Source organism: Esox lucius, chromosome 15 (assembly GCF_011004845.1).
Source record: "Esox lucius isolate fEsoLuc1 chromosome 15, fEsoLuc1.pri, whole genome shotgun sequence".
Lineage (NCBI taxonomy): Eukaryota > Metazoa > Chordata > Actinopteri > Esociformes > Esocidae > Esox > Esox lucius.
The window spans coordinates 3,653,158-3,665,481 of NC_047583.1; the positions used below are offsets into that span (position 1 = coordinate 3,653,158).

At 46.1% G+C, this 12,324-nt stretch overlaps 1 protein-coding gene across 1 annotated transcript in view; it reads right to left on the reverse strand.

Moving 5' to 3' along the window:
- The window catches only part of LOC105015995, a 48,754-nt gene extending 37,834 nt beyond the window's left edge, over nucleotides 1–10,920 (reverse strand). Inside the window, exons 1-2 of the mRNA XM_029125666.2 lie at nucleotides 9,087–10,920; nucleotides 3,844–3,872 (exon numbers count right to left, since the gene is read on the reverse strand). Coding sequence (XP_028981499.2) covers nucleotides 3,844–3,872; nucleotides 9,087–10,652 — 1,595 coding nt within the window. The 5' untranslated portion in view covers nucleotides 10,653–10,920. The remainder of the gene's footprint in view (nucleotides 1–3,843; nucleotides 3,873–9,086) is intronic.
- Between the last annotated feature and the right edge of the window lie 1,404 nt (nucleotides 10,921–12,324).

Sequence of the window (12,324 nt, forward strand, 5' to 3'; positions counted from 1 at the left end):
GAGAGGGGGAGAGAGAGGAGTAACGAGAGGGAGAGAGAGAGGAGTAACGAGAGGGGGAGAGAGAGGAGTAAAGAGACGGGGAGGGAGAGGAGTAACGAGAGGGGGAGAGAGAGGAGTAAAGAGACGGGGAGAGAGAGGAGTAAAGAGGGGGGGAGAGAGAGGAGTAAAGAGAGGGGGAGAGATTGACGTGTTGAGATAAAGAGGCGGTCAGCTACGCAAAGAGTTCAAGAGGCTTTGCTCAGCCGTTCTGCTTCCTGTGTCTTCTGAGACGTTGGTCAAATGGGCCCATGACAGTTGGACACATTTCCAATGGGCTAGATTTGTCCTGGGACCGGCACGTACGGAGCTGACAGTTAACAGTAACACGGTCCAATTTCATTATGACGGTGGGCAAGAGCGAAACAAGACGGAGAAGGGCACTGGCCGTCTATTTGTGCTTTCCAAACTTTTTTGTCTCATTCCAAAAGAGGGCTGCAGAATTCCTGCATATTCCTACATTCCAGACATTCCCATATGTCAATATGTGTAAGTTTAATGAACAGAAACCTACTTCACGGATTTCCTAGCAATGGCAAATAATATTAGCACTTATTAATGCATTCTGGAACTGGGTGTATGTCCCTGTCAGACAAATTCCCTATAAACTGCTGTTGGTTTCTTTAGTAACTTTTCCAGCAAATAACTTAAGCTAACTTATTGTCTATTTCCCCTGATCCCCGAACATCAATGGGACCAATGTTGTGACCCCTCTCAATTGAGGTCAGGAATTTCTACATGAGGTCAGATTGGTTGAGGTGATTTCACACACATGCAAGTACAGAATGCCTCTGGAAAATAGTCACCCTCCTCAACAGCTTCAAAGGGGTGCGTAACCAAACCACAACCCTGGAGTGAGCTGTAAACCAAACCACAACCCTGGAGTGAGCTGTAAACCAAACCACAACCCTGGAGTGTGCTGTAAACCAAACCACAACCCTGGAGTGTGCTGTAAACCAAACCACAACCCTGGAGTGTGCTGTAAACCAAACCACAACCCTGGAGTGTGCTGTAAACCAAACCACAACCCTGGAGTGTGCTGTAAACCAAACCACAACCCTGGAGTGTGCTGTAAACCAAACCACAACCCTGGAGTGTGCTGTAAACCAAACCACAACCCTGGAGTGTGCTGTAAACCAAACCACAACCCTGGAGTGTGCTGTAAACCAAACCACAACCCTGGAGTGTGCTGTAAACCAAACCCTTCCTCATCAACTTGCTCCAGACGCCAGGCAACACACATTTCTTATATAAACCTCAGAACTCATTCTCTTGGAAATAATTTGAGACAGTGTGAAAGAAAGAGACAGAGAAAGACGTGAAAGAGAGAGTGAGAGAGAGTGAGAGCCAGAGAGTGAGAGACAGAGTGAGAGTGAGAGTGAGAGGGAGAGAGTGAGAGAGAGTGAGAGGGAGAGAGTGAGAGAGAGAGTGAGAGGGAGAGAGTGAGAGAGAGAGTGAGAGATAGGGAGAGAGCGTGGAAAAAAATACTGAAAGAGAGGGCGTGAACAAAACAGAGTGAGAGTGTGAGAGAGAGGAGGCGGTATGCAAAACACTGCTCCAGGCTAGCCTGCTGGGATACAACCAAACACCTAGCAGTAGCTTTGAATGTGTCTCCTCACACTGTTCACGAGGAACGGCCAACAGTGAAGCTACTTACACCTACATAAAACCAATTGCCTGATGAACAAAAGAAACATGACCTCACAGAAACTGTTTGTATGAGGCCTCTGTCTCAGTGTAGTGTCACACCTCTGTCTCAGTGTAGTGTCACACCTCTGTCTCAGTGTAGTGTCACACCTCTGTCTCAGTGTAGTGTCACACCTCTGTCTCAGTGTAGTGTCACACCTCTGTCTCAGTGTAGTGTCACACCTCTGTCTCAGTGTAGTGTCACACCTCTGTCTCAGTGTAGTGTCACACCTCTGTCTCAGTGTAGTGTCACACCTCTGTCTCAGTGTAGTGTCACACCTCTGTCTCAGTGTAGTGTCACACCTCTGTCTCAGTGTAGTGTCACACCTCTGTCTCAGTGTAGTGTCACACCTCTGTCTCAGTGTAGTGTCACACCTCTGACGTATGGATCTATCGAAGAGATACGATGGTAAGACTAGAGTTCACCCACATCCACCGCTCGGGTATTCTCGCACAACACTCGTTTTGATGTTGTTGATGCTTTTGAATATGCAGACCGTCTATTGACAGATACATCAGAAGAATGTTTGCTACGTTGCGTGGGGTTTGTGCTCGGCACTAATCTTCCCCTGAACTCTGTGCTCCATTGTTTGACAGCCTACGGTGGGGAAGTGGTCTCCAGTGTTGGTGGGAGTGGCACGATTTTTTCGCCCGATCAACAATAGTGTGACCATTTTGAATCACAATCATAGCGCACCTTAACATAAGCGTTCTTCGAGTCACCAGGATCACACTGTTGTTCAACTGCTCGCTCGCTGGAGTTAGGTTTCTGTGGAAACCTACTTTTAACACAGTTCGGCCATACCGAACATACTCCTGTAGAACTGCTTTTGTTTTTAGCCGATGTTATCATGGCACTAAGCTCAGAACAAGCTAGCTGACTTAAAAGGCTGGCAGAGTTTCGCTTTGTCTGGGTGAATTAGATGCATCTCCTCAGACTGTTTGTGAAACACTTCAAAGATTCAAAATATCCCTCTGGACTTAATCAAGTCAAAGGTGCAGTCTGCTTTCATTTATTAATTGCAAATAGGCGCCATCTACTAATCAATTTCCGACAGAGGTTATGTCTTGGGTAGTAATGGTCTTAGAAGTAATGGTTACATACTAAACACGTTAGTATGTTCCTTTGAGAGCAGTGTTTGGAAATAGCATTCCAATTCAAAATGTGGGGTTTGACATAGACAAGAAAGTTTCAGGATAACAACTTTGTTTAAAGTCACTCATTCTTTTCATTGTGCTTCATCATTCAAGCAGGGGCAATTTTTTTTACATACCTAAGAAGGTGTTGCTGAAAGAGACAAATGCCTGATCCCTCTCATTCACCGTACCAGGAGACAAACAGTCAACCTGATTTGTTAACACGACACAGTTACTCAGATCAATTGACCAATCACTGACAGCGAGGTTATCCCACTAACACACAGCATGAACTAACGGCCAACGCGAGTCTGACTGCTGTAACACACACATTCTATACAACACACAAACAACACCATGGCCGCCCGCCCCGTGGAATGCCTGGCAATTCCGCCCTGTCACCTCACTTTAGTCAGTGACTCTGTTTCCACACAGCCATCACCAGAGCAACAAGGCAAAGATCTACCGGGCAGATAAGAGTAACTACAACAAAGCAATTCCAGTCATTATGTGTAAAAATGGTACGGCAGATTTCTCTCTCACTCTCTCTCATGCTGACACGAGCACGCACGCACACACCCACCCACCCACACGCACTCTCTCTCACAAACACACACACACACACACACACCCAGTCATGAACACATGCCTCCATTAATCTCCTCTGCTTACCGTGTACATGCTTCACCCCTCATTTTCAACGCCTGAGATCACAACATTCACGTGTCTTTGCATCCAGAGCTCTGAGCTGTGGCAGCACTGAAGGCTTGCACTAAGATATAAGCCCTCCGCCAATTCTGACTGGACCCAGCATACCAGGCAGACAGGAGAGAAAAGATCTCAGAGCTGAATGAAGCAGGAGGAGAGGGAGATGGGAGGGGGAGAAGGAGAGGAGAGGAGAGAGAGAGACAGAGAGAGAGAGAGAGAGAGGAGGGGGCTGTGATGTCTCAGCACATAGAGGATGTAGAAGTGGAAGTGGCCTACCTCATGTCATGCATCTCCCCATCAGAGACCTGGAGGGGCAAAATGAATGAGATAAGATTGATTGAGTATTTTTTATTATCCCGGGACACATCAATAGACACACTCATGTGGTTAGCAAGACACACACACACACACACACACATCGGTGGTTCAACTGTCTCCCAAACACGCCAGTAAACAAATGAATGTTCCCGAACCTCTGCAGTCCAAAGCAGCATTGAGACAGAGAGGACGGTAAATGGACAGATGGACACGGAGAGAAATAATGCTGCATGGTACAGAATGGAGCCCCCGGAAGGACAGATAACTAGTCGTAGATAGACAGATAGATAGATAGATGGAAACATAGTGAGATGGAGTACGAATGATGAAGACAGAGACAAGAGGAGGGGGGGGGTGACAGAGGGGGGGGGGGGGAGATGTAAGAGCCTAATGGAATCTGTTGAATTCAACACAGGAACATAATTGACTCCTCACCTATTATCTCTGTTTCTTCCACTCTATTCAGGCCATAACTGGAGAAGAATGACACAACGACATTTGATTTCACACTGTTGTTTCTCTGCTTACTGCATTATGCACGGGTCGCACAAAAAGGAATCTCAGTTCTGGCCCGGGCTTTGTTTAGTGGTGCAGAACCAATTATGCGCTGGTTTCTTTGGATGCCGTTATAATGCTGAGCAGCACTGTACAGTATAATACTGTAAATGACTTATAGAAAGTGACACTACTTCACATTGTTGTGTTATCAATAACCGGTTATAAATACTTTCCCCTTCAGCGTGTGGCATCCAACTTTCCTCTGGACAAAGGCAAAACTGTGTGTTTTATCTGTGTGCTGTCAGTCTGCATGTTTTATTCTAGTTTTTATTCATACAGAGGGGTCAGTCTGAGACCTGGCTGAGTCCTGTGTTACAGCAAATAACAACAAACAAATATAAAATACAGAGGTAATTATTAATAACAGTGACACTGAATAATAAAGATTATTTGCTAAAAATTCGAAATTCCTAATAGGGCCCCAAACTTCTAGCTTAAGGCTATTCTGCAAAACATTCCACGAGTGAGATTGTTTTTGGGAAAACAGCGCATGTGTTACAGAATAGAAATGGTGTGTGTTTGTGATGGAAAATGTACGTGTGTGTGTGTGTGTGTGCGTGCGTGCGCGCAAGTCTTTCTGATCGAAACAGTGTTATCCAGTTGGATGAGTCATGACTCACAGGGACCAGTGACCCCTCCCTACACCCCCTGGTTCCGCCCCGCCCCCTGAACTGACTCCTGTCCTCTGGCAAACAACCTGGATCACGAGCCTCGCTGGGAGCAGTCCGTGGAGGTGGCGGCAGGAGGCCGAATGCAAGGTTAAGACGGCGTGATATTACCACGTGGACCAGTTGGCAAATGAGACAGATTCACAGGAGCAGCAACACCTCTGGGTTTTATGGGTTTCACGTGGAAAGTGTGGCCAGCGTTCGTGGCGTCAAGCTACGATGCAGATTATTATTGGTGTCACATCGAAATAATTAGAATGTCATTCACTCCAAGTCATTCTAATTGTGACACCATCACTTCCCTAAATATAATCCGAATCCTTGGGTGTATCACCTGAGGAAATAGCAGGTTATCATTCTGGAAGCTCGTCAGTCAGCCTACTGTCAGTCTACTACCAGCCTACTGTCAGCCTAGTGTCAGCCTACTGTCAGTCTACTGTCAGCCTAGTGTCAGCCTAGTGTCAGCCTACTGTCAGTCTACTGTCAGCCTAGTGTCAGCCTACTGTCAGTCTACTGTCAGCCTAGTGTTAGCCTACTGTTAGCCTGCTGTTAGCCTACTACCAGCCTACTGTCAGCCTAGTGTCAGTCTACTGTTAGCCTACTGTTAGCCTACAACCAGCCTACAACCAACCTACTGTCAGCCTACTGCCAGCCTAGTGTCAGCCTAGTGCCAGCCTACTACCAGCCTACTACCAGCCTAGTGTCAGCCTACTACCAGCCTAGTACCAGCCTACTACCAGCCTACAACCAGCCTAGTGTCAGCCTACTACCAGCCTACTACCAGCCTACAACCAGCCTAGTGTCAGCCTACTACCAGCCTACTACCAGCCTACAACCAGCCTAGTGTCAGCCTACTACCAGCCTACTACCAGCCTAGTGTCAGCCTTTTAAGTTGACTTAGATTAATTAATGAGTATTGTATTTTGGCTTTTATGTATAAACATATTCTGTTCCCTGTTACACTGTTTGGTACACATGCTCAGCTCCTTTATAGGAGAACACGTACACACACACACACACACACACACGCACACGCACACACACACGCACGCACACGCGCACACGCACACACACACACACACACACACAAGCACACACACACACACACACACACAAGGCATGCCTGCAGTCAGCCCACTCACCACCCACATTAGCCAATGCAGCTTTTCCTCCTCCCTTAAACACACACACACACACACTGATGCATGCACAGGCAGACCTACACACACAGACACACACACACACACACACACACACACACACTGATGCACATATATGCACGGAGAGACACAATGCCTGTGTGTCTCTTTCTCTGCGGGAACCAGAGGCCTCCAGTTCCTCAGCTGAATATCCCATCATCAACATTCATTCATTTGTCTTCACAGCAGAGGCCTGCTCTCCTTGTCATCCTGTGAGTCCACCTCCCTGCCAGACTGAAGAACCTCCCTGCCGACCCCCCCCCCCCCCCCCCACCCCACCCCACCCAACAGACACCCACACTCTGACAGACAGTTGCTAGGGAGTTGGCACACTGAGTACTAATCAGAAACAAGACCCTCCATGATAGCTGGCTTTGTGTCCAGCCCAGCAACACTGTGCATTACATAGAAAAGAAGGGGTTCTTCAGTAGGCCCCGTATGAAGAACCCTTTTTACGCAAAGAACTCCACTCCATACGGAAGCAAAAAGGAACTACACATGGTTCTGCTTAAAAGGATTCTTAAAAGGTTTCTGTGATGCAGACTGCTGAAGGATCGTTTTGGGTTCTGTGTTGTCTGAAATAGCTTGAGCTCTTAGCAGTGTTTCAGAGGCCATTGTGGTGGATTGTCTTCCAGAGGCTGTGCGGCCAAAGACAGAAACAAGGGAGGATGGTGAATTATTTATGTTGGGCACCTTCGCAGGCAGGCAGAATGGCAAAATGTCTTTCCCAACCATCTTGAAAGAAAGCCAGCTTTCGTCTTAGCCTGGACAGCGAGTGAGGTGGTTGTCAATAAGCCCATGTATATTTTTACATTACATATTAGGTTGGTCGAGCCCTGAATGTTGATTGGCTAAAAAGCTGGGGTGTACAGTCATGGCCAAAAGCATTGGCACCCTTGCTCTTCTTTTCTGATAATGCTCAGTGTCTTCTACTAAACTGTTGAAATTCTAAAATCTGTAATTGGGTTCCTTGAAATTGTGTGCATAGCCTCTCAAAATCAGGAAAATGCCAACACACTTTGAAGTGCAGATGTGAAACCAGTGTCAGAAACCTGGGTCTCCATTAAAAGTCAGTGGTCATCCAGGAGGTAGCTCATTCATTGCTATAGGAAGCACTTGATTGCATCAATTGTGGACAAAAGCTGTGCTGGCAAAATATTGAATCTAATGTGTCAATAATTTTGTCAATGCTGTTTCATTTCATTTTATGATTTAAAAAGATATATTAAAAGGTTAAGAATAAAAAACTAAATTTCAGTAAATTAAATAACAGTGAAATGGAGATCAAATAATTTAGTCTATTCCAGCTTATTATATTGTAACATTTTTGTATTCATCCTCATTCAATCAAATTTATTTCAATCAATCAAATTTATTTATAAAGCCCTTTTTACTTCAGTGCTTTTACAAAACACCTGGCCTTAAACTCCAAGCAGAAAACAACAGTAGTGTTGTATTTCAGTGGCTAGGAAAAACTCCCTATTCATATGGGGATTCATTGGACCTCAGATTGTCTTGTTTCAAATGAGCCCTGAATGACAAAGCTGTGTGCTGCATCCAGTCACGCTGCTTGTCGTGCCTAAAAGCAGCCCTTAGCTATGGTATTTTGTCCATGTACTATTCCCCCTCATGCCATATTACTTAGATCTCAAAGTGGACAAACCATAGTATTTCAGTGGTTTTGGCTTTGCTAAAGGGACTTTTCTTAATGCTCTGTAGGTTTTGTTTCAACAAGAAAACAAAAAAGAAACCATGCAGCAGTGAGTGCATCATAGAGAAACTGATGAACAACACTGATACATGTTTGACTGATTGCTACAAAAAAAGATAGATCCGCTTTCTAGGAATGTTTAAACTGCAAAGTGTGAAACATGTCTTTTGTAAAAACAATATTACACTGTTACATGATCATCTCTGATCTTTCACAGCCAGTGCAGAGCTGTATACATGAACTCACTAGGTCATCTGTCAGACCTGTGCAACACAAACACGAAATGAAGAGGCTTTAAAAATGGCAAGTGTGTGAAGAATAATTACGGTATTGGTGTTTGACAAGGGTGCATATGATCAAATGTTTTTTCGAAGCCTTGAACATTACAAAGTCAAGTGATTACGCGATGTTCTGTACACCAGGGTTTTAATAAAAAAACATCTCTGCTTCACTCTGGTCACTAGGGAACTGGCCGATAAGAACTTTGCATTTATTTTTTAATGTTTGAATTAAATGCGTAATTAATCGTCTTAATGAAGACATCGTTACCCTGGGGATGTCTATGATATGCAGTTTATGTGCACAACAGGGGTAAGTGATGCCCAGCGTAGGGGTTCATGGTGGAGGTAGGTTTCGGGTAAGCAACTTAATTCAGCTGAGGGATGAATTCTGTCGGAGCAAATCGGGTCTGGCGGCTGGAACATGATCAAAACAATAATTTGCACTCTGAAATATCCAACTAAACCCATGAGATTTTATTTAAATTGAACTAGAATATCTAACCACGGCCATGCCAATACACTATCACGATGTCTTTCATTCGATTTTTTCTGAAATACTTGGGAACAGATTCACAAAATAAGTCAAACGGATTTTGTGAAGCCCTCCATGTACAGCATGGCTTCCTAAAGGCTACTGGCAGCTACTCTCCGTGTTAATAACTGGTCTTCTTAAAGGCTACAGGCAGCTACTCACCGTGTTAATAACTGGTCTTCTTAAAGGCTACAGGCAGCTACTCACCATGTTAATAACTGGTCTTCTTAAAGGCTACAGGCAGCTACTCACCGTGTTAATAACTGGTCTCGGTAGTGAAGTGGAGCAATGCGGGTATTTGGAAAGACTTTGGGGCCACGACAAGACTGGACATGTTGTGGGGCTCCTCCTTTCATCAAAGCTCCTTCGGAGAGGTTCAGAGCAACAAAGCATGGGCCTTTCCTCCCACCCCCCCCCTCGTTCCGTCTGGCATTGCCTCCCTTTCTCCAGGGAGCCATAAAACTCCAGTTCATCCTGCCTCCGGACAACATCAATGTCCGTCTCCAGGTAGGTTCTTCCCTCAGACGCCAACTCTGGAAGGCAGCTTTCCCCCTGGTCCCCTTTCCCCATGCCTTCTTCGGGGTCCAGCACCTTCCAGCTGGGTGCATAGTACTTTCTGCACTGGTGATCCAAGTGAGCACAGTTCACCCTCAGGCCCTGTACTTCATGAATGGTGTGTACAGATGAAGACCCTGCATTTTTCCAGGAATTTTCAGAAGCTGGTAATTCTCTCTGTCGGACTGGGTTAAAGGTTTCCCAGGGTCTCCCAGGAACCAGTACCCGTGTTGTGACCTCATCTAGGAACTGGGAGAACCTGAGCCGCTCCTCCAGTGTCCGCTCCTGCTGTGCTGAGAAGGTCACAACCTTGCTTTGGCTCTGTTTCCTGGAAGACGAGAGGCTTTGGGTGGAGTCCCAGGGTGCTTTCAACCCTCTGGGTTCTTCCGGCCCCTCTGGGCTCTGAGCTCTGTCTTTCCAGCAATCGCCCTCGTAGTTCCCCACAGTCTGGTAGATGTTTTCTGTGGATGTGTCACTGCCAGCTGCCTTGTCGGCCCGGCCACAGGGATCAGGGGAGCTGGCACGGGCTCTGAACAACTCGTCACTGTGCTGCTTGATGGAAGTACGAAGCAGACAGGTGGCCCCTGAGCTCCAGCTGTTGGTGTCCCAGCTGTCATCATCACTGGAGCCGCCGCTGAGCACGCTGGAGCTGGATGTGCTGCGCAGACTGGGACTGGAACTTTGCAAGCTGGGACAAGGGCTTGGGCCAGTGCTACGCGACACTGGGCTAGAGCTGTACAGGTTCACGCTGTAACGATCCAGGCTCGCCAAAGAACGCCTCAACCTAGATAAAGAGTCCTTCAGGCAGGGTAAAGAGCCTTGAAGGCTTGATAGAGAGCCCGTGGGGCTCTGGCCAGATGAGTAGAGGCTGGTGTTGGGGCCCTGGAGGCTGGAGCTGTGGTCGAATTTGTGGAGGCTGGAGTTGGAGCCGAGATTGTGAAGGCTGGAGTTGGATATTGACGAGTGCAGGCTAGAGTTAGACCCCTGGAGGCTGGGAGAGGAGAGGCTCGGGGAGCAGCGTGGAGGTGGGTCCTCGTGGTCACTACTCCTGCCGGAGAACAGGGGGCAGGAGGCGGTGGAGGAGCAAGAGCTGCGCCCTTGCCAAGGCTGTCGTTGCAGCATGCCGGTGGTGTCGTTGGCCGCCGTCCCTCGACTTGTCTTTGACGATCCTTTGGCTGATCCTTTGGCTGATCCTTTGGCTGATCCTTTGGCTGATCCTTTGGCTGATCCATTTGCTGATCCATTTGCTGATCCGTTCTGCATTTGGGGCCTGGAGCTCTGAGGCTGCTCTGTGGGAAATCGCTCGCACAGGCAACTGAACCATGGTGTGTTGGGTGGGACGGATTTCAAACTCTATCTCACAGTCTAGAGGTGATGGATTCCCATTTATGCTCCCAGAATTTCAACCCCCAGCTGTTTCAGGCAAAGTCCTATGGACATGGGGACCTACTTTCATTACGGACCAGCTGATACGTTAAACATAATCTATTCGCTTTTCCCGAAAGGCACAAGAGAGCTCAACAAGTGCATATATGTTGTTATTTATATCTGGTCTACAACAGAGCTGTATGCTTTCCAGGTCACTAGCTTGTTGGGGCAGAGACATTGATCACAGATACCATCTGACATCTGGGATGCAGCCATCGAAACAAAGTTAGAGTGCCAGGATCAATTACTCTATGGGGACTGTTTTTTGTGTGGCACAATCTGGCCGTATGTTGGACAATTCAACAGGCGCAGCCTAGCCGACTAATTCAGACCCGTAGTTCATAAAAACCAACTGGCACAGCTAACCAAGAGACACATGCAGTTTACACTTTCAAAATGTTTAACTGTTATTTTACCAAGAACATTGAACATTGACTCAGAGCACATTCTTATTTGCATCATCAACTTGGGAGCAGTTGTGGTTAACTGCCTTGCTCCGGGACAGAATGACAGATTTTTCACCTTCCCAGCTTCAGGATTTGATCTAACAATCTATTTGTTTTTGGTCAGATGAACTGCTTTGCGGTGTAAAGAAATAAAATCAAGCAGATTAACAAATTAGGGCTGGGATTCATTCAAACCTGCCATAGCAATGCTTGTGCAGTGTTTATTTACCTCTAGGCTACCTGTCACCGCTTGTCTAACTGCTGTAATTTGTTTTGATTTAGTTGAGTTTGAAATTATTCAAATTGTATTTTCAATTTTCGCTGTAGTTTTCACTACAATATGTCCATCACTGCCATAAAAGTGTGCTGGGGAATTGATACAGGATCAGACATTTTAGATTTTAACTAGCAGGACGGATGCACATAAGTGAGAAATCAATTTTTAATGGCCAGGTGTCTAGACGAGGTTCATCTGCAAGGGTGGGTCCATTTATTCCCACTGCAACTAACAGCTGCTGTCCTGGAAGACAACTTCAGAAAGACCTGCTATATTTAGATGAAGGAGCTTTGCAAGCAGTGTCGTGGTGGTTTTTGGTGAATTAATTATACACACTCTTTTGAGTTGTATTGAGGTTGAAAGGTACTCTTAAATGTCTAAGTAAATAAAGCACGTCTTTACATTGAATCTCACTTTTGACAATAGAAAGAAAACTATTTGCACATGTGTACGGTGTCCTTTATAGGACACCTGGCTCATGTCTCAAGGAGATTCAGATTGACTCAAGGAGGGGTGAGGTATGAAACATGATGTGAGAGATTGGCTGGATGTTGCCCATGTTGACATGCTGTGCTCTTTCACTGGTGTTAATATTCAGAACATTGATCTAATTTAGAGATACTAAGTTGTAATTAGCAACTCCAACTTTCCGTCACGATAATCAGAACAGAAACCAAGTAAGTGTGGAAACTAAAACTTTCATTTTCCAACTGCTTTGGGGTGTAAACAAATATGCTAATCAAGCAAATTCAAACAAACAAAGACTGGGATTGATTCAGACCTG